The sequence below is a fragment of the Scyliorhinus canicula genome, chromosome 9, assembly GCF_902713615.1.
Source record: "Scyliorhinus canicula chromosome 9, sScyCan1.1, whole genome shotgun sequence".
Taxonomy (NCBI): Eukaryota; Metazoa; Chordata; class Chondrichthyes; order Carcharhiniformes; family Scyliorhinidae; genus Scyliorhinus; species Scyliorhinus canicula.
The window spans coordinates 28486949-28507427 of record NC_052154.1 but is presented as its reverse complement, the minus strand read 5'-3'; the positions used below and the strand labels follow the sequence as shown (position 1 = coordinate 28507427).

Here is a 20479-nt window from a genome sequence, read left to right as displayed (position 1 = left end):
CTACCCCGTGGAGGCTCCAGCTGTCCACCCAGAAACCCAAGTAACTGATCTCAGGGGTACGAAAGACACATTTCTCTCTTTGGAGCCGGACACCGGCTCCTCGAGGGGGTCTTTGGCAAGGTACTCCCTATGTTCCTTGTGATAGGTACCTGTAATGAGGACGGCGTCTAAGTATTCGGCCACCCACAGCAACCTCCGTAAGATGTTTTCCCTCACAGATGAAATATCACGTCCATCACACGCTGGAATATCGCACAGGTTGAGGAAACCCTGAATGGCAACTGAGCATATTCGTATAACCCTCTATGGGTGTTAAACGTTATGTATTTTTTGGAACCCTGGGTCCAGCACCAGCTGCAGATATGCATGGCTCATGTCAAGTTTCGTAAACGTCTTGCCCCTGCTGACCCTGACGTAAAAGTTCCTTGATGCGTAGGACCGGGCAACGGTCGAGACGGGACACTCGGTTCACGGTCACTTTGTAGTCGCCGCAGAGGCATATGGATCAGTCAGGCTTCAATACCTGGGCCACTGGTGCGGCCCAAGTGCGAAGTGGACGATCGGATGATGCCCAACTGCTCTAATCGGTCCAACTCGTGGTCGACCTTGGGGTGTAGTGTCCTGGGCGGGCGCGGACATATTTGAGCTGAGTGTTCTCGTCCATGTTGATCATGGCCATTGCACCTTTTGTGGTGCTGAGGCCTTCGGGAAAGACCATTGGGAACTTGGCCTGTATCCCTTCAGGCCCACGGGGGTACATCTGACATATGCACTGCCAGTCCAATCACAGATAGTGTAGCCAATCATGTCTCAGCAAGCTGGGTCTGTCGCTGCTGACAACCACCAGTGGGCAAGTACGCGGTTGATCCCCACACAGTACAGGCACATGGTTAGTGCGTTCGGTCGCCAAGGGTTCCCCGGTATAAGTGGCCAACCTGGTCCAAGTGTCCTGAAGCTCCAGTATCTGGAGGCCAGATTGCACCGAACGTCCGATGGCCGACGATGGAAACTGCCGCTCGGGTGTCAAGTTCCATCTCGGTGGGGTGGCCATTGATCTGCCGTGTAACCCGGATAGGCGCAGTCCTGGGGCCCATAACACAGTGCAGTGGGTGGTCCTCGCCTTCTGGGTCATCCATGTAGTCCGTCCGGCCTCTCATGGTGTGTCTGTGTGTGTGTATGTGGGGTGTTGACAACAGTCTGGTGCCGGGGAACGGCGGCACCACGTGACCTCCAAGAGCCTCGATCCTAGTTGTGGCGACACGCCCGAGTTCGGCGGCATGTTGCCTTCCTGGAACGCTGGTCAGTGGCCTTCCTTAAGTTCATCACTAATACAATACTTTAATTTTAAATCTTTATCTCTGCGCTCACTTTGTTATTTACTTCTTTACAGGGATAGAACTATTATATGTCTCATGAAGAGGCTTATATAATTGAACAGTAACTATTCATTAATAATACATAACTATATGCATATACACAGGATACAGTCCTAACTAGGCGATATCTTGATGCCAACTTCTCACAGACAGAGAATCCTACTACTCCCATGTGAATCTCTACATCATAATATGGGCAATGTTGTTTCCCCAGTCCAGCATTAACCCTCAAAAATGCTAAACACCCTAATACTACATCTGCCCTCAAATCTTTACCTAAATGTATTTACATTAGCTTGAATCCCCTGCCGGTGGGTTTTAGATGGTGAGGCGTATGCTTCCCACTGGGTTCTTGTCTCTGCAGTGATTTTACACTGGGGTGGACAAGACCTTGGGCCCCAATTGAGGCAATTGTGAGCCATTTCGCACCAAGTTTCAATTTTTAGGCTGGCAGGAGGATTTCCTGGGTTTGGGGTAGCCCAAAAGTGATTGGGCTTAGGCCTCAGGCAGGACTGGGTCACATCCATCAGAAACCCCCTTCTAACATTGGGCTCCCTCCTTAATGCCCATCTGGTTTACAAGTGACTCCAGACCCACAGCAATGTGATTGATTCTTCAATGTCTTCTGAAATGACCAAGCAAGCCACTCAGTTCAGGGACAGAAATTTTGGCCCAGCCAGCATTGCCCACATCCCATGAATTAAAAAAAAAATGGTCTGCAAACTTTACCACTCTTCCAGATCTAGTTCTTTCCCAAGTTTGGAGGCGTGGTAGTCTCAACTGAGGGCTACTTGTTTTTTTAATTACATGAGTTAGAATTTAGAATTTAGAACAGTACAGCACAGAACAGGCCCTTCAGCCCTCGATGTTGTGCCGAGCAATGATCACCCTACTCAAACTCACGTATCTACCCTATACCCGTAACCCAACAACTCCCCCTTCACCTTACTTTTTTAGGACACTACGGGCAATTTAGCATGGCCAATCCACCTAACCCTAAGTTTTTACATCTGGTTCACAAATATCAATATAGGAGGTTCACCACAAGACTTTTTCTGTTCCAAACGATTGTGCCTTGCCTTCTGATGTATGTGTCAAGAAAGAATACCATCCCTCAGGACAATTCTATCATCTCTGTCAGGGTCCCTGATCCAAATCTTGTCAATTCTATTGAGCCTGGGAAGGTTTATTTTCATTTATTCTTTCATGGGATATGAATGTCGCTAGCAAGGCCATGATTTGATGTTCATCCCTCATTTCCTTTGAACTGAATGGCTTACTAGGCTAATTCAGAGGGTATTTAAGAGTTTAACACATTGCTGTGAACCAGATCGTTTTTTTTACAACCATCGACAATAACTATAGATTTCTAATTCCAGATTTTTATTGAATTCAAATTCCACCATAGTGGGATTTGAACCGAGTTCCCCAGAGCATTACCCCCGGTCCCTGGACTACTAGTCCAGTGACATCAAGATTTTACTACCACCTCTGCGCTTTATTACCTCCTATTGTAAGTCAAAGCTCATCACTTAAGACTGTTCTTGGTCTTGAACCTTCTGATATTCCCTGACTATTGACCACGAGATTAATTTATGCAGCAGCATGGGAAGCTGATTAGCTCGGACATAATGGAGTAGTTATGTCAAAAGCATAATTCGAAAGTTGTCATTTTTCTGCAAAGGGGTTATAATAGAGAGGACACCCTTATGTGCCATATTTGATTGTGCATATCTTGGGAAGGTGGTGAGGTGTTGAAATGCATAACTGCTGGCAAAATGAGTGAAGTATTCATTAGCAAATTGCAGGCAATCACCTGGTTCAGGGTTGTCATGGATCACAAATTTCTTTCAATGACCTAATGATAGACTCTGTGGTCGTTGTACGTAAATGCGTCAGAGAAAAGTAGTCAACAATAAGGAGGAAGGACTTGTCATTGCATATGAACAGGTCCATTCCCAAATGTTCTCCCGGTCTAGTTGGAAACTGTATGGGGATCCTTCTGGATTTTTTTGTGTATCGTGCATACCTGGCAGTTCTCATCTTTTCATTTGCTGTTGATATTTTCAGCAGACCTGGCTCATAATCTGCACTTTGTGATGCCCAAATGGCCTTGTTGGATTTGTTGTAGAAACTCCTGCCGGAGTGAGATGGAAAAGACCAACGACTCATCATTCATTCACAGATCGTATTACAGTGAAGCAAATTTTCATAACCTTGCCATCTGAACGCTGAAGTGATCAGCCTTGTCAGCAGTACTGATGGATGCAGTCACACAATAATCTTGCATCAGTTCCTGGCCCATCAATGGAAGATATTTGGAGTTTGCCTGCAGTTGTGCTGTCATGAACTTTGAATATGACTCATAAGACCTTAAGGACTTGGAACAGGAGTAGATAATTCAACCGCTCGAGCCTGCTCCGCCATTCAATATGGTCATGACTGATCTCATCTTGGCCTCATCCCCACCTTCCTACCACTCTGCATAACCCATCATCCAGCTGCTAATTAAAAACCTACCTATCTCCTCTTTAAATTTGTCTAATGTTCCAGTGTCCCCTGCAGTCTGAGGTAGAAAATTCCACAGATTCATGGCCCTTTGGAGTTAAGTAATTTCGGTGGTAAATATGCCACCTCTTAACCTAAAACCATGGTGTCTCGTTCTTGAATGTCCAATAAGGGGAAACATCCACTACATGTCTATTTGTCAATCCCCTTTAGCATCTTATATCTCAATTGGATCTCTTCTTTTTCTTTGAAACTCCAGCAAGAACAGGCCTAAAGCGCTCAATCTCTCTTCATAAAGCAAGTCCTTTAACCTAGAAATCAATCTAGTGAATCTTCTCTGAACTGCCTCACATGCACTTACGTCCTTCGTCCCTAAAACTATGGCCTCTTGTTCTAGAATGTCCAACAAGGGGAAACACCCACTCGATATCCAGCTGTCAATCCCCGTTAGCATCTTCTGTACCTCAATTGGATCTCTTACGCCAGTCAGTACAGGCCAAAATGCTCAATCTCTCGGTCCTTGAACCCTGGAATCAATCTCATGAATCCTCTCTCAACTGTCTTGAATTTACGGCCTTCCTCAAGTTAAGGAAGGCCAAAACTGTGCGCAGTACACCAGATGCAGTCTCGCCAATGTCCCATAGAGTTGCAATAGTACTTTTAGGGCAGCACGGTAGCATGGTGGTTAGCATAAATGCTTCACAGCTCCAGGGTCCCAGGTTCGATTCCCGGCTGGGTCACTGTCTGTGCGGAGTCTGCACGTGCTCCCCGTGTGTGCGTGGGTTTCCTCCGGGTGCTCCGGTTTCCTCCCACAGTCCAAAGATGTGCGGGTTAGGTGGATTGGCCATGCTAAATTGCCCGTAGTGTCCTAAAAAGTAAGGTTAAGGGGGGGTTGTTGGGTTACGGGTATAGGGTGGATACGTGGGTTTGAGTAGGGTGATCATTGCTCGGCACAACATCGAGGGCCAAAGGGCCTGTTCTGTGCTGTACTGTTCTATGTCTATGTCTACTTGCCTAATTTTATAGGAGCTCAGCTCATTGATCAGATTGACATTGTGTTTTGCAGGTTGGTCACCTGTGCTCCTGGGCAGTGTGTCCGCAGTCGTTTGATAATTCCCCTGGATGTACACAGTCTTTACCAACTACAACCAAGATCACCATAGTCACAGCCTTCAGCCAATCTGCGTCACTTATTTATGAAAGAGTCTACTGGTTCCCTGGACTTTAGGGCTCTTGTTAAATTTTGTTCACTCCAAAAGGTTATTGCTTCTTAGGTTAAAGTAGGTGTCAAAGGACATCATAACCTCAAGGAAGATTCTCTTATTCCTTGTCTGGCAATTAAGTCACTGGCTACTGGAACTACTGAATATAATAGTGTCTTCACTTGTTCAGACTATTTTTTCATTCAAGCCTGATGCTGTAATTTATCTTTAAAATCTTCTTTGCCATAATGCTCAATTTTGCACCTCATCTCGCCCTTCCATCTGCCTTAATTGGTTTGGCAGTGTTGATTTACTATCCATGCAGATGCAGCTTGAATTCATTTTTTTTTTTAAATGGCACTGCATAATGGATTTTTCTTCTGTCCTACAGCTTCCATGCCTGTAATGGAGCTTAGAGATGAATTCCAGCTACATAGTCGAGATGTTCAAATTAGGCTTACTTCTCTCATGTTAGACTGCAGTTCTTTTACTTCTTCATTCTTTGGGAATTTGGGGCCATTCACCTGCTGCCACCACATTGTAAGGTTGTATGTTGTCTCATGAAGAGGTTGAAGGGCTTGTACAGTTGAACAATAACTACATATAAACAGGATACAGTCCTGAGTAGGTCTATCTTCATGCCGACTTCCCCCAGACTTACCCCTACCACGGCTACTCCCATGCGACTCTCTACATCAGGCTTTTACACAGGGGACCACATTTGCACATTTTTTGGACTCAAGGGGCTGGAGAACAAATTTCAGAAAGATAAGGCTTGGCACAACAACAAACTGAATTTCAAAAATGAAAAAATTGAGGTTTTAAAGGAGTGAAACAACTGCTGAGCAAAAGTACACAAATGTAACAGCAATAAATTGTTAAGTTATTAAAAAGTTAGAAAAATCAACAGTGCGAGTATGAGTGGGTGCATGTGTAGATGTGTGGTGATGAGAGTGAGTGGGAAAACGAAGATTGGGCATACGGCAGACTCATACTCACTGTGTCCTGCACTCACCCCACAGTTCAACTAGTGTCTCGCACCCATTCCCACACACTCACTCAGCATCTCCCACTGCCATCTATAATCAATTTTTGTTGAGTGTCTGAAACCTGTCTTTAATGTCCTTTCAAAACAATTTTAAAATATTACAGTATACCTGAAAAAAGGCACAAAGATTCAAAGCAATTTTACATTTAATCAGTCTTATGCTTTTCATTTGAAAAACAATGTTTTAAATTTGGTTTTCACCAAAATTATAAAAGAATCAATACAAGTATCACCTGCAAGTATCATTACTGCTGTGTTGCCTTAATGGGCCAAAGTGGAAAAACTGTAATATTCACCTATGACGACTCTCTGAAAAATAGCTATTCTCAAACAGCACAATTCATTCCATTGGTTGGCAACTCACTGGATTCCCAGAATAATATTGTAATACTACAATAGACTACTCCGCTTCAATAATAAATTGCAATTCTTACCTCAGATTTCAGTAGACAATTGGCTCTGAAGGATTGAATTTGGTTCTCCTGAAGTGTTGAATGTGGACTTCCAAGCTGTGCACACAAACAGACATACGTGAAGAACACTAATTAAGTATTAAAAACAGTGCACTGTAAACTTTAAGAAGATAAATCTGATGTCTGCAAGTCATTATAAGGTGATGGATCCTACTTTTTAATGGAAAGTAATTTATGAAGTAGCCCTCCAAATGCAAATCTCCAAATTAACCAAGACAAATTAAGAACAAAAATTCAGCCAATTATTAGATCTAGTAGGTTGTCATTTATTTTGTTATAAGGCTGTATAATACTTGCATTGTAAAACATTTGGATGAGATTTTTATACCTTCAACAATATTTAAGTTGATATGCTTAATCAGAATTTCTGAACACCCCTTATGTTGAGTGCTTGACCATTGTTTTGCATATTGATCAATCATAAAATAATAAGAAATTTGTCAACGTTGTGGATTTGTACAATACATCTAAGAAACCTATAATGTCAACACATCTGAAGTTTCTATCACGAACACCAAGAAAGACTATTTCTGCAAAATATTTGAAAAAAATGTAAATTAAACTTTCATGTGGGAAAGGTCATCCAATCTTCTGTATAAATAGCTTACCTTCAATAACTTTATAAATACTTACAGGAAATATATTTTATGTAGTTTCATCCTGAAAATTGTTTATCGTTTTGTGACAGTCCTTTGTATTTCAATACAGCCTTGATAATAATAACAATCACCAGTAACCAAGAAGTCTCTAATCCATGTTTCTGTTACAATGACTGCCTAAATTATTCTTTGCCATATTCTCAATATTGTACGTTTATTTCACTGAAATGTGTTTTACTGGATACTCAGAAATATTGTTTATGATTAGCTGCAAATTGTGAAGATTTATGTCTTCAGCCCCTACCACAACATATCCTCATCGCCAACATCAACCCTCACCCCAGTAATGTCTCAGGCTGAACCAAAAATAGTTAACAATCTCTACAGGGTTGGACTCTGAGCATGCTTCTTAATCTTCTCTGTAAAAAAAGGCTGCAAAGATCCACTTCCATAACATTACCGATCTCTACATCTACTTCAGCCCAATTGCAGCTGGTATCTCCATCTATGCGTTTGTAATCGCCAGACTTGATTACTTCAATATTTTCCAAACCCGACTCCTATTCTGTCCTCCAATTCTGTTGTTTGTATCCTATCCTACAATGGCACCAATAATCCCCTGCTCCCAACTACATTGCTTCCTGGTTCTTCAATTTATAAATTTTCACCTGGAATATTATGCAACAAAAGTAGCACATTGCATTATTTAATGCACGGTAGCATGGTGGTTAGCATAAATGCTTCACAGCTCCAGGGTCCCAGGTTCGGTTCCCGGCTGGGTCACTGTCTGTGCGGAGTCTGCACGTCCTCCCCGTGTGTGCGTGGGTTTCCTCCGGGTGCTCCGGTTTCCTCCCACAGTCCAAAGATGTGCGGGTTAGGTGGATTGGCCATGCTAAATTGCCCGTAGTGTCCTAAAAAGTAAGGTTAAGGGTGGGGGAGGTTGTTGGGTTACGGGTATAGGGTGGATACGTGGGTTTGAGTAGGGTGATCATTGCTCAGCACAACATCGAGGGCCAAAGGGCCTGTTCTGTGCTGTACTGTTCTATGTTCTATGTTCTAAACATGGATAAATAATTTAAGCATGAGTTACAAGGTTATGAGAAAGAGCAGAGTATGGGGTTCTCCATTCATTTTGCTTCTTAACACTCCCCCACCATGCTATAAAAATTCATGATCGTCTGTAACACTGCTCAAGTAAATTTTTATTGTATAAAATGATTTGTATAATAACAAAAGAAAATATTGCTTGGGCCTACATATGTCATGCCTGGTAATTTGTAACTCGGAGAATTACAAAAATTAATTGGACAGTAGTTTTGCACAAATTAAACACTCCAGTTGAGATGCGTTTCCACTTCCAGTACAAAGACGAATGTACGAAACAGGAACAGAAGTATGCCAGTCGTCCCCTCGAGCCTCCTCTGCTGTTCAATAAGATCATGGCTAATCTGTTTGGGTTTCAATTCCAGACTCCCATCCCAATAACCTGTGATTTCCTTGCCAAACAAGAATCTATCTTCCTCCACCTGAAAAATATTCAATGCCCCAGCCTCCACCATCTCTGAGGCAGGGAGTTCTAAAGTCGCACAACCCTCTCTCATCTCTGCACTAAAAGTGTAACCCCTAATTTTAAAACAGTGTTCCTTCGTTCTAGATTCATCCACAAGAAACATCCTTTCCATATCCACCTTGACAAGACCATTCAGTATCTTATATACTTCCATTAGGTCAACCCTCACTCCTCTAAATTCCAGTGGAAACGAACCCAGTCTGTTCAACCTTTCCTCAGACAATCCGTTCATTCTAGGAATCAATCTAGCAAATCTCCTCTGACCCCCCCCGCCTCTCAATGCATTTACATCCTTTGTTAAATAAGGAGACCAAAACTGCACACAGTATGACAGATGTGGTCCAACTAATGCCCTGTACAACTGAAGCATAACACCTTTATTTTTATGTTCAATTCCTCCTTAGCTTTCTTAATTACTTGATGTAGCTGCATACTAGCTTTTTGTGACTCATGCACCAGAACACTTTGATTTTCTGCATCTCATAACTATACAGCCATTCTCCATTTAAATAATACTCAGCCTTTTTGTTCTTCCTGCAAAAGTGAACTATTTCACCTTTTCCCACATTATAATCCATCTGCCAGATTTCTACCCACCCTTCAACCTACTAATATCCACCTGCAACCTCCTTATGTCCTCTTCACAACATACTCTCCTACCTATCTTTGTGCCATCTACAAATTTAGCTTCTATGCCTTTGATCGCCTCATTTAAATCATTGACATAAATTGTATAAGATGGAGACTCCAGCACAGGTGCCTGCCGGACTGACTTGTTAATCACAAAGACCCATTTATCCATACTCAGTTTTCTGCCAGTCAGCCAATCTCCTATCCACCCCCCTGCATGATGATCTTTTAATTTCTGCAATAACCTTTTGATGGAGCCTTATTAACTACCTTCTGGAAATCCAAGTATAGCACGTCCAGAGATTCCCCTTTATCCACAGTGCATGTTATACTCCATTAAAGAACTTTAATGAATTTGTTAAATATGACTTCCCTTTCAAAAAAACATGCTAACTCTTCCCGATTACTTTCAGTTTTTCTAAGTGCCCAGCTGTAGCCCCTTAGTAAATAATCAATGCTAGCACCTTCCCCATGACGGATATAAAGCTAAATGGCCTATAGTTTTTTTGGTTTCCTTCCTTCCTGAATAGAGGAGTCATATTTGCTACTTTCCAATCAAGCAAATTTTCTCTGCTGTACTTTATATTCTGACTAGCCATTAACATCGCACAGTTACATCCTTTTTCCTCAAGTTTGATATTTTTCTTCTTTAGTTAATTACACTCATCTCAGCATTGGTTGATCTGCCCAATGGTATAAATATATTCCTATTATAAAAGATTCTGAGTATTCTGAAATATATCCTTAAAAGTCGTCCACTGCTTCTCAAATGAACTATCTTCTGGCCTTGTATCCCAGTTCACTCAGCCAGTTCAACATTCATGTTGACATTGTTACCCTTGTTCAAGTTTCAAAAGAAATCAGTCTCAGGCCCACTCTTCTCCCTTTCAAACTGGATAAACAGTTCAATCATATTCTGATCACTGTCACCTAGGACTGCCTCGGAGGTTGTTAATTAGTTAGTCTGTTCCATGGTTGGTTCCAGAATGTGCTGCTCGAAGAAAAAACTCAAAAGCATTCTTTTTTTTCCCCTTTGTTTTTGAACGCATTTTATTCAAACTTGTATCAAAGTAGGTTACAGCAAATAAACACCCCGGGAAACTTCTTCCCAACAATCAACTATACAGTTTGTACAGATTTTTCTCCTTTTCCACCCACCCCTCCCCATCACCCACCCCCCACTCCCCCTGTGACGAACAGCACCTCAAACACGGTCACAAACATCCCCCACCTTTTCTCAAACTCCCCTGCTGAGCCCCTTAAATCATACTTTATCTTCTCTAACTGCAGGAAGTCATACTGCTACCCCGGTGACGATGTCGACGGCCACTCCAGCAAAATTCATTGCCGTGCAATCAAAGAGGCGAAGGCCAAGACATCAGCCTTCCTCCTCTCCATGAGCTCCGGCTTCTCTGAAACCCCAAATATCGCCACCAAAGGGTCCGGGCCCACTCCCTCCTCAACTATCCTGGCTAAGACCGTGAACACTCCCGCCCAGAATCTTCCCAATTTTTCACAATCCCAAAACATGTGCGCATGATTCGCTGGCCTCCGCCCACAACTCTCGCACTCATCTGCTACCCCCTGAAAGAATCCACTCATTCTCGCCCGAGTCATATGCACCCTGTGCACCACCTTAAACTGTATCAGGCTCATCATTGCACAAGAGGAGGTCTCGTTTACCCTTCACAGTGCCTCACTCCATACTCCACAATTGATCTCCATTCCCGACTCGGCTTCCCATTTCTCCTTGATCTTCACCACCCGCTCACCTCCCTGCTCCCCCAGCCACTTATATATATCCCCAATTCTTCCCTCCCCTTCCACATCCGGAAGCAGCAGTCGCTCCAGCAGGGTGTATCCCGGCAATCTAGGGAACCCCTTCCAGACCTTTCGTGCAAAGTCCCTAACCTGTAGATACCTGAACTCATTACCCCTCGGTAGCTCTACCCTCCCCCTTAGCTCCTTCAGACTGCCTAACCCTTCATTCAAATACAAATCCCTCACCTTGACCAGTCCCACCTCCCTCTACCTCCAGTATACATTATCCATCCCCTCCCAGCTCAAACCCATGATTCTCGAACAGCAGCGTCAGCACCGACATCCCTTCCACCCTAAAATGCCTCCTCAGCTGATTCCATATATTCACTGTGGACTGCACCACTGGGCTCCCTGAATACCTTCTCAGAGCCATTGGCAATGCTGTTGTCACCATAGCCCTCAAACTAGACCCCTTACAAGATCCCTTCTTCATCCTAAACCACTCTACCCCTTCTCCTTTCCACTCCCACCGCACCTTGTCCACATTCGCTGCCCAATAATAATGAAGCAAGTTTGGCAACGCCAACGCCCCCAGCTGCCTCTGCCTCTGTAACAGGATCCTCCCCACCCTCGGCACCTTCCCCCGTGCATATAAAGTCAGAGATGATTGGGTCCACTTTCCGAAAAAAGGCCTTTGGTATAAAGATCGGAAGAGCCTCAAAGTTAAACAAGAACCTTGGAAGAATATTCATTTTCACCACTTGGACCCTCCCCGCCAACGTTAAGTGCAGTATATCCCACCTCTTAAGATCCTCCCTGGCCTCCTCCACCAGCTTCGTTAAGTTCCACTTATGGAGCCCTGTCCATTCTGTCATGTGAGAGTGCCTTTAAGAATTGGATGTTTAAGAAATGTACCTTTAAGAAATGAAGCGGATCATATTACTGAAGTGATGTCACGGGGGGAGCTAAGCTCACTTCTGATTTTTGGGAGTTTTAGTTTCAGTTTGAAGAAAGCTTGGGTGTGGCTGTGAGCTGCATTGCTGGTGATCTCTGCCATGAAGGACTATCTCTTAATCCTTTGGTGAAATCGGAATTGTAAAAAGGCCTCAGTATTGAATATAAATCTAATGTGCTTCTGTTTGAAGGATTTGTTAAGTCTTTTGGATGTGTTAAGGAACAGTTTGCAGGATTTGGTAGTGTTGTATTATTTTCGGGGTTATCTTTGAAGTAAGGGGTGTTAAGAGATCCAATGTCTATTTAAAAGGTTAATTTGAGTTCATGGAATAAACATTGTTTTGTTTTAAAAACCATGTGACCATAATTGTAATACTACACCTGGGGAACAAGCCGGTGTGCTTCAAAAGCAACAATCCATTAAAGATGGGCGTTGGTTGAACTCCATGATACATTTTGGGGTTCTGAAAACACCGCTCCCATAACAATTCCCTCGCTACCGGAATCCCTAAGTACCTAAACCTATCCTTCGCTACCATAAATGGCATCCCCCTAAATTAACCTGCTGTGCCACCTCATTCAGCGGGAATACCTCGCTTTTCCCTCCATTCAGCTTGTATCCCGAGAACCCTCCAAACCTCCCCGACTGGCCCATAATCCTTCCCATACTCTCCAATGGATCCGAAACATACAGCAAGAGGCCATCGGAATAGCGTGATACCCGATACTCCCTCTGTCTCCTTATTATCCCCTCCATTGCCAATGGCTCTATGGCCAGTGCAAACATCAGCGGCGACAGCAGGCACCCTTGCCTCATACCCCTGTGTAAGTCAAAGCTTCATGAGCTCATATTATTCGTCCTCACCCTCGCTCTTGGAGCCACATACAGCAACCGCACCCATGCCACAAATCTCAGCCCAAACCCAAACCTTCCCAAAGCTTTGTACAAGTACCGCCACTCCATCCGATCAAATGCTTTCTCCGCGTCCATGGACACCACCCGTCGCAAATTCCTTATAAAATTCTGCCGGGTACCCATCTGGCCCAGGGGCTTCCATGACTTCATACCCCTGATACTATCCAGCATCTCCCTCAGCCCCAGGGCCCCTCCAACATTTGCCTCTTTGCTTCGTCCACCTTGGGAAATTCCAGCTCGTCCAGAAACAACCCCATGTCCCCCTCCTCTCCTCCTGGGTCTGCCTCATAAAATCCCTGGTAATACTCTCTGAATGCCTCATTTATCTTCCCTGGCTCTGACACCACACGCCAGCCCGGATCTTCACTATTTCCCTGGACACAGCCTGCCTCCGCAGCTGGTGCGCCAGCATGCGGCTCACCTTCTCCCCATACTCGTATTGCACTCCTCGTGCCCTATGCAGTTGCCCTTCCGCCCTCCCCATTGTCAGCCTGCCAAATTGCCCCTGCAACTTTTTCCTCCTCGCCAATTCTCCACGGTGGGCACCCTCGAATATTCCCTGTCCACCTCCACTTTCTGGCTCACAAGACGGTCATGGTCCGCCCTCCTTTCCTTATTCGCACAAACCGTAAATGAGATAATTTCTCCCCGGACCACTGCCTGCAGTGCTTCCCAAAAAATGCCCACCGACACCTCCCCATTCTGATTGAACTCCACATAATCCCTAATCACCAACCGCACCTTATTACAAAAACCTCCACCCGCCAACAACCTGGAGTCAAACCTCCACCCCGGCCTCTGCTCTCGTCCCGTACTGAACCCACTATCTAGCCAGTAGGGTGCATGGTCCGAGTGATCAGAACTTTCCAGCCAAACCTCTCACTGTTTTCTGCTGGGTCCGGTGATCAGAAGACATACCATTCCAGGGGTAAACTACTCCTCTAACATTCACAGACGCCTTTTCATCAAAATTCCACCCGGATCTGGGTAAAAAGAGCCCTTTTCAGTGACTTTGAACAGGAACAGCCCTTATGTGACCAATCACTCCATGGTCACAAGCGGACATCTCCTCAAAAGCATTCTATGAACTCCTTATCTAGGTTACTACTGCTATTCTGATATTTCCAGTTTACTTGCGAATTTAAATCACCTATGATTATTACCGTCCATCATCATAAACATGCAATATTTCTCAGTGTATACTTTGTCATACATTGTAGTCACTATTTGGGTGTCTTTGCACTACTTTCACTGTGACATATTTCCCAGATTATTCCTCATCTCCACCCAAACCGATGCTACATCCCGATCTCCTGAAGGAATGTCATCCCTAATTATTGCACAAAAGCCATAATTAATTAATGCTGGCCCACCACCTTTATCTAGCTTCATATTCTTTTTGAATGCCATATATATCCTTGTTGCCCTGAAGCCATGACTGCGTAATGAATATCAGATCATATTTTAGTGAAAAATATTTTTATTAAAGATTTTCCATTCACTAAATTTTATAACCAAACCCACATTACCCAGAGCAGATGTTGTACAAAACAACAAACAAAAACCGGCCCCCCGGAACACCGCTCGCGCCTGTTCTCTACCCCCGAAAAGAAGCCATTCATCTCAGCTTTGGTCAGGTATGCCCTATGCACCACCTTAAGCTGGATCTAACCAAGCCGTGCAGATGAAGATGTGGAGTTCACCCTACAAAGGGCCTCACTCCACACCTCATTATCCATTATAGGTCCCAACTCCAACAGAATCCGCCCTTAAACGCAGGACATGTTATCCTTCTGCGACCCCACTGGCGAAAGAAAGCTCTCCATCAGAGATGTCGCCGATGGTCAAATTCTTGGAATTCCACAACAGCATCGTGGGTGTACTATATATACATCATGGACTGCAGTGGTTCAAGAAGGCTGCTCTCACCACCTCCTTCTGATGGGCAATCTGGGAGGAGCAATAAACGTATAGCTATCCAGCTATAGTGTACTTCACTCTCCTGCTCAATCGAAACCAGACAAAGAGTCTTGGAACTACAAATGAGGCCTTTATTGCGAACTACAGCACAGGCTGCTGATGTTCCAAGTATGCACGTCAGAGGGCCCTGATTCAAGGATTATATGGAAAATTATACTCAAGATTAGATTACAAGAAATTAGCATATACCAATCAATTGTTTGTAGTTACCTATGTCCAGACACAACTATCAATTAGGTTTACGTCATGGATTTGGATTTGTCACGTGTACCGAGATACAGTGAAAAGTATTGTTCTGTGTACAGTCCAGGCAGATTGCTCCATACATGAAAAACATAGGACATAAAATAAATACACACATAGACAGCGGATGAAGTATACCGAGTGTAGTACTACTCTGTAGAGAAGATGCATGGAGAGATCAGTTTAGTCATCAAGAGAGTCAATCAGAAGTTTGGTAACAGTGCATAAGACCAGAAGACATAGGAGCAGAGCCCATCGAGTCTGCTCCGCCATTTCTCATCCCCATTCTCCTGCCTTCTCCCCATAACTCCCGATCCCCTTATTAATCAAGGACCCATCTATCTCTGTCTTAAAGAGACTCAGTGAATTGGCCTCCACAGCCTTCTGCGGCAAAGAGTTCCACAGATTCACCATCCTCTGGCTGAAGAATTCCTCCTCATCTCTGTTTTAAAGGATCATCCCTTTAATCTGAGATGGTGTCCTCTGGTTCTAGTTTTTGCTACAAGTGGAAACATCCTCTCCATGTCCACTCTATCCAGGCCTCGCAGTATCTTGTATGTTTCAATAAGGTCCCCTCTCATCCTTCTAAACTCCAATGAATACAGATCCAGAGTCCTCAAACGTTCCTCATATGACAAGTTATTCATTCCAGGGATCATTCTTGTGAACCTCCTCTGGACCCTTTCCAAGGTCAGCACATCCTTCTTCAGATATGGGGCCCAAAACTGCTCACAATACTCCAAATGGGATCTGACCAGAGCCTTATACAGTCTCAGAAGTACATCCCTGGTTTTGTATTCTAGCCCTCTTGACATGAATGCTGACATTGCATTTGCCTTCTTAACTGCCGACTGAACCTGCACATTAACCTTAAGAAGTAGGTCAGCACGGTAGCATTGTGGATAGCACAATCGCTTCACAGCTCCAGGGTCCCAGGTTCAATTCCGGCTTGGGTCACTGTCTGTGTGGAGTCTGCACATCCTCCCCGTGTGTGCGTGGCTTTCCTCCGGGTGCTCCGGTTTCCTCCCACAGTCCAAAGATGTGCAGGTTAGGTGGATTGGCCATGATAAATTGCCCTTAGTGTCCAAAATTGCCCTTAGTGTTGGGTGGGGTTACTGGGTTATGGGGATAGGGTGGAGGTGTTGACCTTGGGTAGGGTGCTCTTTCCAAGAGCCGGTGCAGACTCGATGGGCTGAATGGCCTCCTTCTGCACTGTAAATTCTATGTAAATCGTGAACAAGGACTCCCAAGTCCCTTTGTGCTTCTGCTTTCCGAAGCATTTCCCCATTTAGAAAAATCTGTGCCTAGATTCCTCCTTCCAAAGTGCATAACCTCACACTTTTCCACATTGTATTCCATCTGCCACTTCATTACCCACTCTCCTAGCTTGTCCAAGTCCTTCTGCAGCCCCCTTGTTTCCTCAATAATACCTGTCCCTCTACAGATCTTTGTATCATCTGCAAACTTAGCAACAGTGCCTTCAGTTCCTTCTTCCATATCATTAATGTATATTGTAAAAAGTTGTGGTCCCAGCACAGACCCCTGAGGCACATCACTAGTCACCGGCTGCCACCTTGAAAAGACCCCTTTATCCCCACTCTTTGCCTTCTGCCAGTCAGACAATCCTCTATCCATGCCAGGATCTTACCCTGAACACCATGGGCTCTTAACTTATTTAACAGTCTCCTATGCGGCACCTTGTCAAAGGCCTCCTAGAAATCTAAATAAATCATGCCCACTGGTTCTCCTTTGCCTAACTTGCTTGTTACCTCCTCAAAGAACTCGAACAGATTTGTCAGACACGACCTCCCTTTGACAAAGCCATGCTGACTCAGTCCTATTTTACCTAGTGCTTCGCGATTTCATCTTCAATAACAGACTCTAAAATCTTACCAATCAGACTAACCGGCCTGTAATTTCCCATCTTCTGCCTCCCTCCCTTCTTAAATAGTGGTGTTACATTCACCACCTTCCAGGCCTCTGGGACCCTTCCTGCCTCCAGTGATTCCTGAAAGATCATCACTAATGCCTCTACAATTTCCTCAGCTATCTCTTTTAGACCCTGGGGTGTAGTCCATCCGATCCAGGTGACTTATCCACCTTCAGACCTTTCAGTTTCCCCAGAACCTTTGCCTTAGTAATGGTCACTGCACTCAGCTCTGCCCCCTGGTTCTCCTGGAGCTCTGGCATCCCACTGGTGTCTTCCACCGTGAAGACAGATGCAAAGGTGCAGATGAAGTTGTTATTGTATCTGTTAGTGTGCGTTCTCGTACCTCCTGCCCCATTTGAAGAGAGACCCGTGCGCGAGGAGTCTTTGATTATGTTGTCTGCTTTCCCAAGGCAGTGGGAGATGATGACAGTCAATTGATGGTTGATGGGAGATGGGTTTGTGTGATGGATTGGGCTGTGTTCACAACTCTGTAGTTTCTCACAGCCTGTGATGCAAGCAGAAAAGATATCTGTAAAAATTGGGAAGTCAATATTGGCATGCCAAATTTCCTTAGTTTCCTGAGGACGTATTGGCATTGTTATGCCTTCTTGGTCATAGTGTCAAAGTGGGTGGACCAGGACAGATTGTTGGTAATGTGTACACCTAGGAATTTGAAGCTGTCAACCATCTCCACCTCGGCAACATTGATGCAGACTGGGGTGTGTACGAACTTTTCTTCCTGAAGACAATGACTAGCTACTTAGTTTTGCTGACATTGAGGGAGAGATTGTCATTATACCACACCACTAGATTCTCTATCTCTCTCCTGTAATAGGAGTCTGATGAAGTAGTTCTTGTTGCCGGGAATGCTCCAGGGGTGAGTGTAGGGCCAGTGAGATAGCATTTGCTGTGGATCGTTGCGGCTGTATGCGAATTTCAGTAGATCAAGGCATTTTGGGGAGTATGGAGTTGACGTTTCTCATGACCAACCTCTCGAAGCACTTCATAATGAGAGCTGTCACAGCCCCGGATGGTAGTCGTTGAGGCACGTTTCTTGCTTCTTCTTTGGCACTGGTATGATGGTTGTTTTCTTAAAGCAGGTGGGAACCTCAGAATTGAGTAATGAGAGGTTGAAGATGTCCGCGAACACACCCACCAGTTGGTCCACGCCGGAGCTGAGTGCACCACCAGGTACTCCATCAGGATCTGTTGCTCTCCGAGGGTTCACATTCAAGAAGGCTGATCTGAATACGGTCAAGAGTGAAATGTTTGTGGTCCAGGCAAGGGGCCAGGAGAACAGATTGAGAGGGCTACCGTTTAGGCTGGTTGAGGAAAGTTTCCGGTATTTGGGAATCCAGGTGGCACGAGACTGGGGCAGGCTGCATAAGTTAAATTTGGCCAGGGTGGTGGAGCAAATGAAGGGAGAGTTTCGGAGATGGGATGCACTCCCGCTGTCATTGGCAGGGAGGGTGCAGACTGTAAAGATGACAATCCTCCCTCGATTTCTGTTTACTTTTCAGTGCCTCCCGATCTTTATCCCACAGTCCTTCTTCAAAAGAGTTAATGGGATGATCATGAGCTTTGTCTGGGTGGAAAATCCCCGCGGGTGAAGAAGGCGATGTTGGAGAGGAACCGCAGCGAGGGAGGGCTGGCTTTGCCGAGTCTGATTAATTATTACTGGGCGGCCAACATCGCTATGATAAGGAAGTGGATGGTGGGTACGGAGTCTATTTGGGAGCGGGTGGAGGCGGCTTCGTGCAGGGGCTCCAGCTTGGCAGCCCTGGTCACGGCTCCTCTACCGCTGCCGCCGGCCAAGTACACCACCAGCCCGGTAGTGGTGGCGACCCTGCGGATATGGGGCCAGTGGAGGAGGCATGTAGGGGAGATGGGGGCATCTGTCTGGGCGCCAATCTGCGACAACCATCGGTTTGCTCCCGGGAGTATGGATGGGGGGTTCCGAGTATGGCGGCGGGCGGGGGCGGGAAGGGTGGGTGATATGTTCCTGGAAGGGAGCTTTGCGAGTTTGAGGAGCTTGGAGGAGAAATTTGGGTTGGTAAGGGGAAATTACTTTAGATACCTACAGTTGCGGGACTTTGTTCGTAGACAGATCCCATCTTTCTCACGCCTCCCGCCAATGGGGATCCTAGACAGAATAGTCTCTGGGAGGGAAGAAGGGGAGGGTAGAGTCTCGGGTATTTATAAGGTGCTCATGAGGGAGGAAGGGTCCCAGACAGAGGAACTGAAACTTAAATGGGAGGAGGAGCTAGGCGGGGAAATGGAGGATGGGCTGTGGGCAGAGGTCCTGAGTAGGGTAAATTCGACCGCGACATGTGCTAGGCTCGGGCTGATTCAATTTAAGGTCGTTCACCGGGCCCACATGACGGTGGCTCGGATGAGCAAATTCTTCGGGATAGAGGACAAATGCGCTAGGTGCGCGGGAGGACCAGCGAACCACGTTCACATGTTTTGGGCATGCCCTAAGCTGAGGGGGTACTGGGAGGGTTTTGCGGGGGTCATGTCCCGGGTGCTAAAAACTAGGGTGGTGATGAGTCCAGGGGTGGCAATTTTTGGGGTTTCGGAAGACCCGGGGGTCCAGGGGGAGAAAGAGGCCGATGTTTTGGCCTTTGCTTCCCTGATAGCCCGGCGACGAATACTATTGGCGTGGAGGGACTCAAAGCCCCCGAAGACTGAGTGGTGGCTTGCGGACATGTCGAGTTTCCTGGGTATGGAAAAAATTAAGTTCGCCTTGAGGGGATCTGTGCAGGGGTTCACCCGGAGGTGGCAACCATTTATTGACTTCTTTGCGGGAGAGTGAGCGTCAGCAGGGGGTGGGGGGGGGGGGGGGGGGGGGGGGGTTGAGTAGAGTAGAGGGGAAAATATGGCGGGTAGTACCGGTGGGAGAGGAGCGGGCTTGTGCAATATGTTACGATGGAAGTATTGAAAGTACGTGGATGTTTGCAGATTTTTGCCTTTTTTGCTTTCTTTCTGATGATGTCTGTAGCTGTTTATAAAGCCAAAAACTACCTCAATAAAATTTATTAAAAAAAAAGAAGGCTGATCTGATTTTGGAGGCTGTGACAGTCGGTATGTTTGTGTCCGAGGCTGGGGCATCGACAACGGTTTATTGGTTTCCTGCTTGAAACGAGCAGAGAATGCATTGAGTTAATTAGGAAGGGGTGCACTGTTGCCGGAGATCAACTTGGCTTTGCTTTATAGCGCGTTATATTGTTTAAGCCTTGCCACAATCGACGAGTGTCCGTGTCGTTGGTCTGTGACTCTAGCTTAGCCT

At 45.4% G+C, this 20479-nt stretch overlaps 1 protein-coding gene across 4 annotated transcripts in view; it reads right to left on the bottom strand.

The window, feature by feature from the left end:
• LOC119971178 (myosin-3) overlaps window positions 1–20479 on the bottom strand; it is a 1049419-nt gene that overhangs the window by 600819 nt on the left and 428121 nt on the right. For all 4 annotated transcript variants that reach the window (XM_038806379.1, XM_038806381.1, XM_038806380.1 and 1 more), the window contains exon 10: window positions 6569–6643. In XM_038806379.1, the coding sequence (XP_038662307.1) occupies window positions 6569–6643 (75 nt within the window). The remainder of the gene's footprint in view (window positions 1–6568; window positions 6644–20479) is intronic.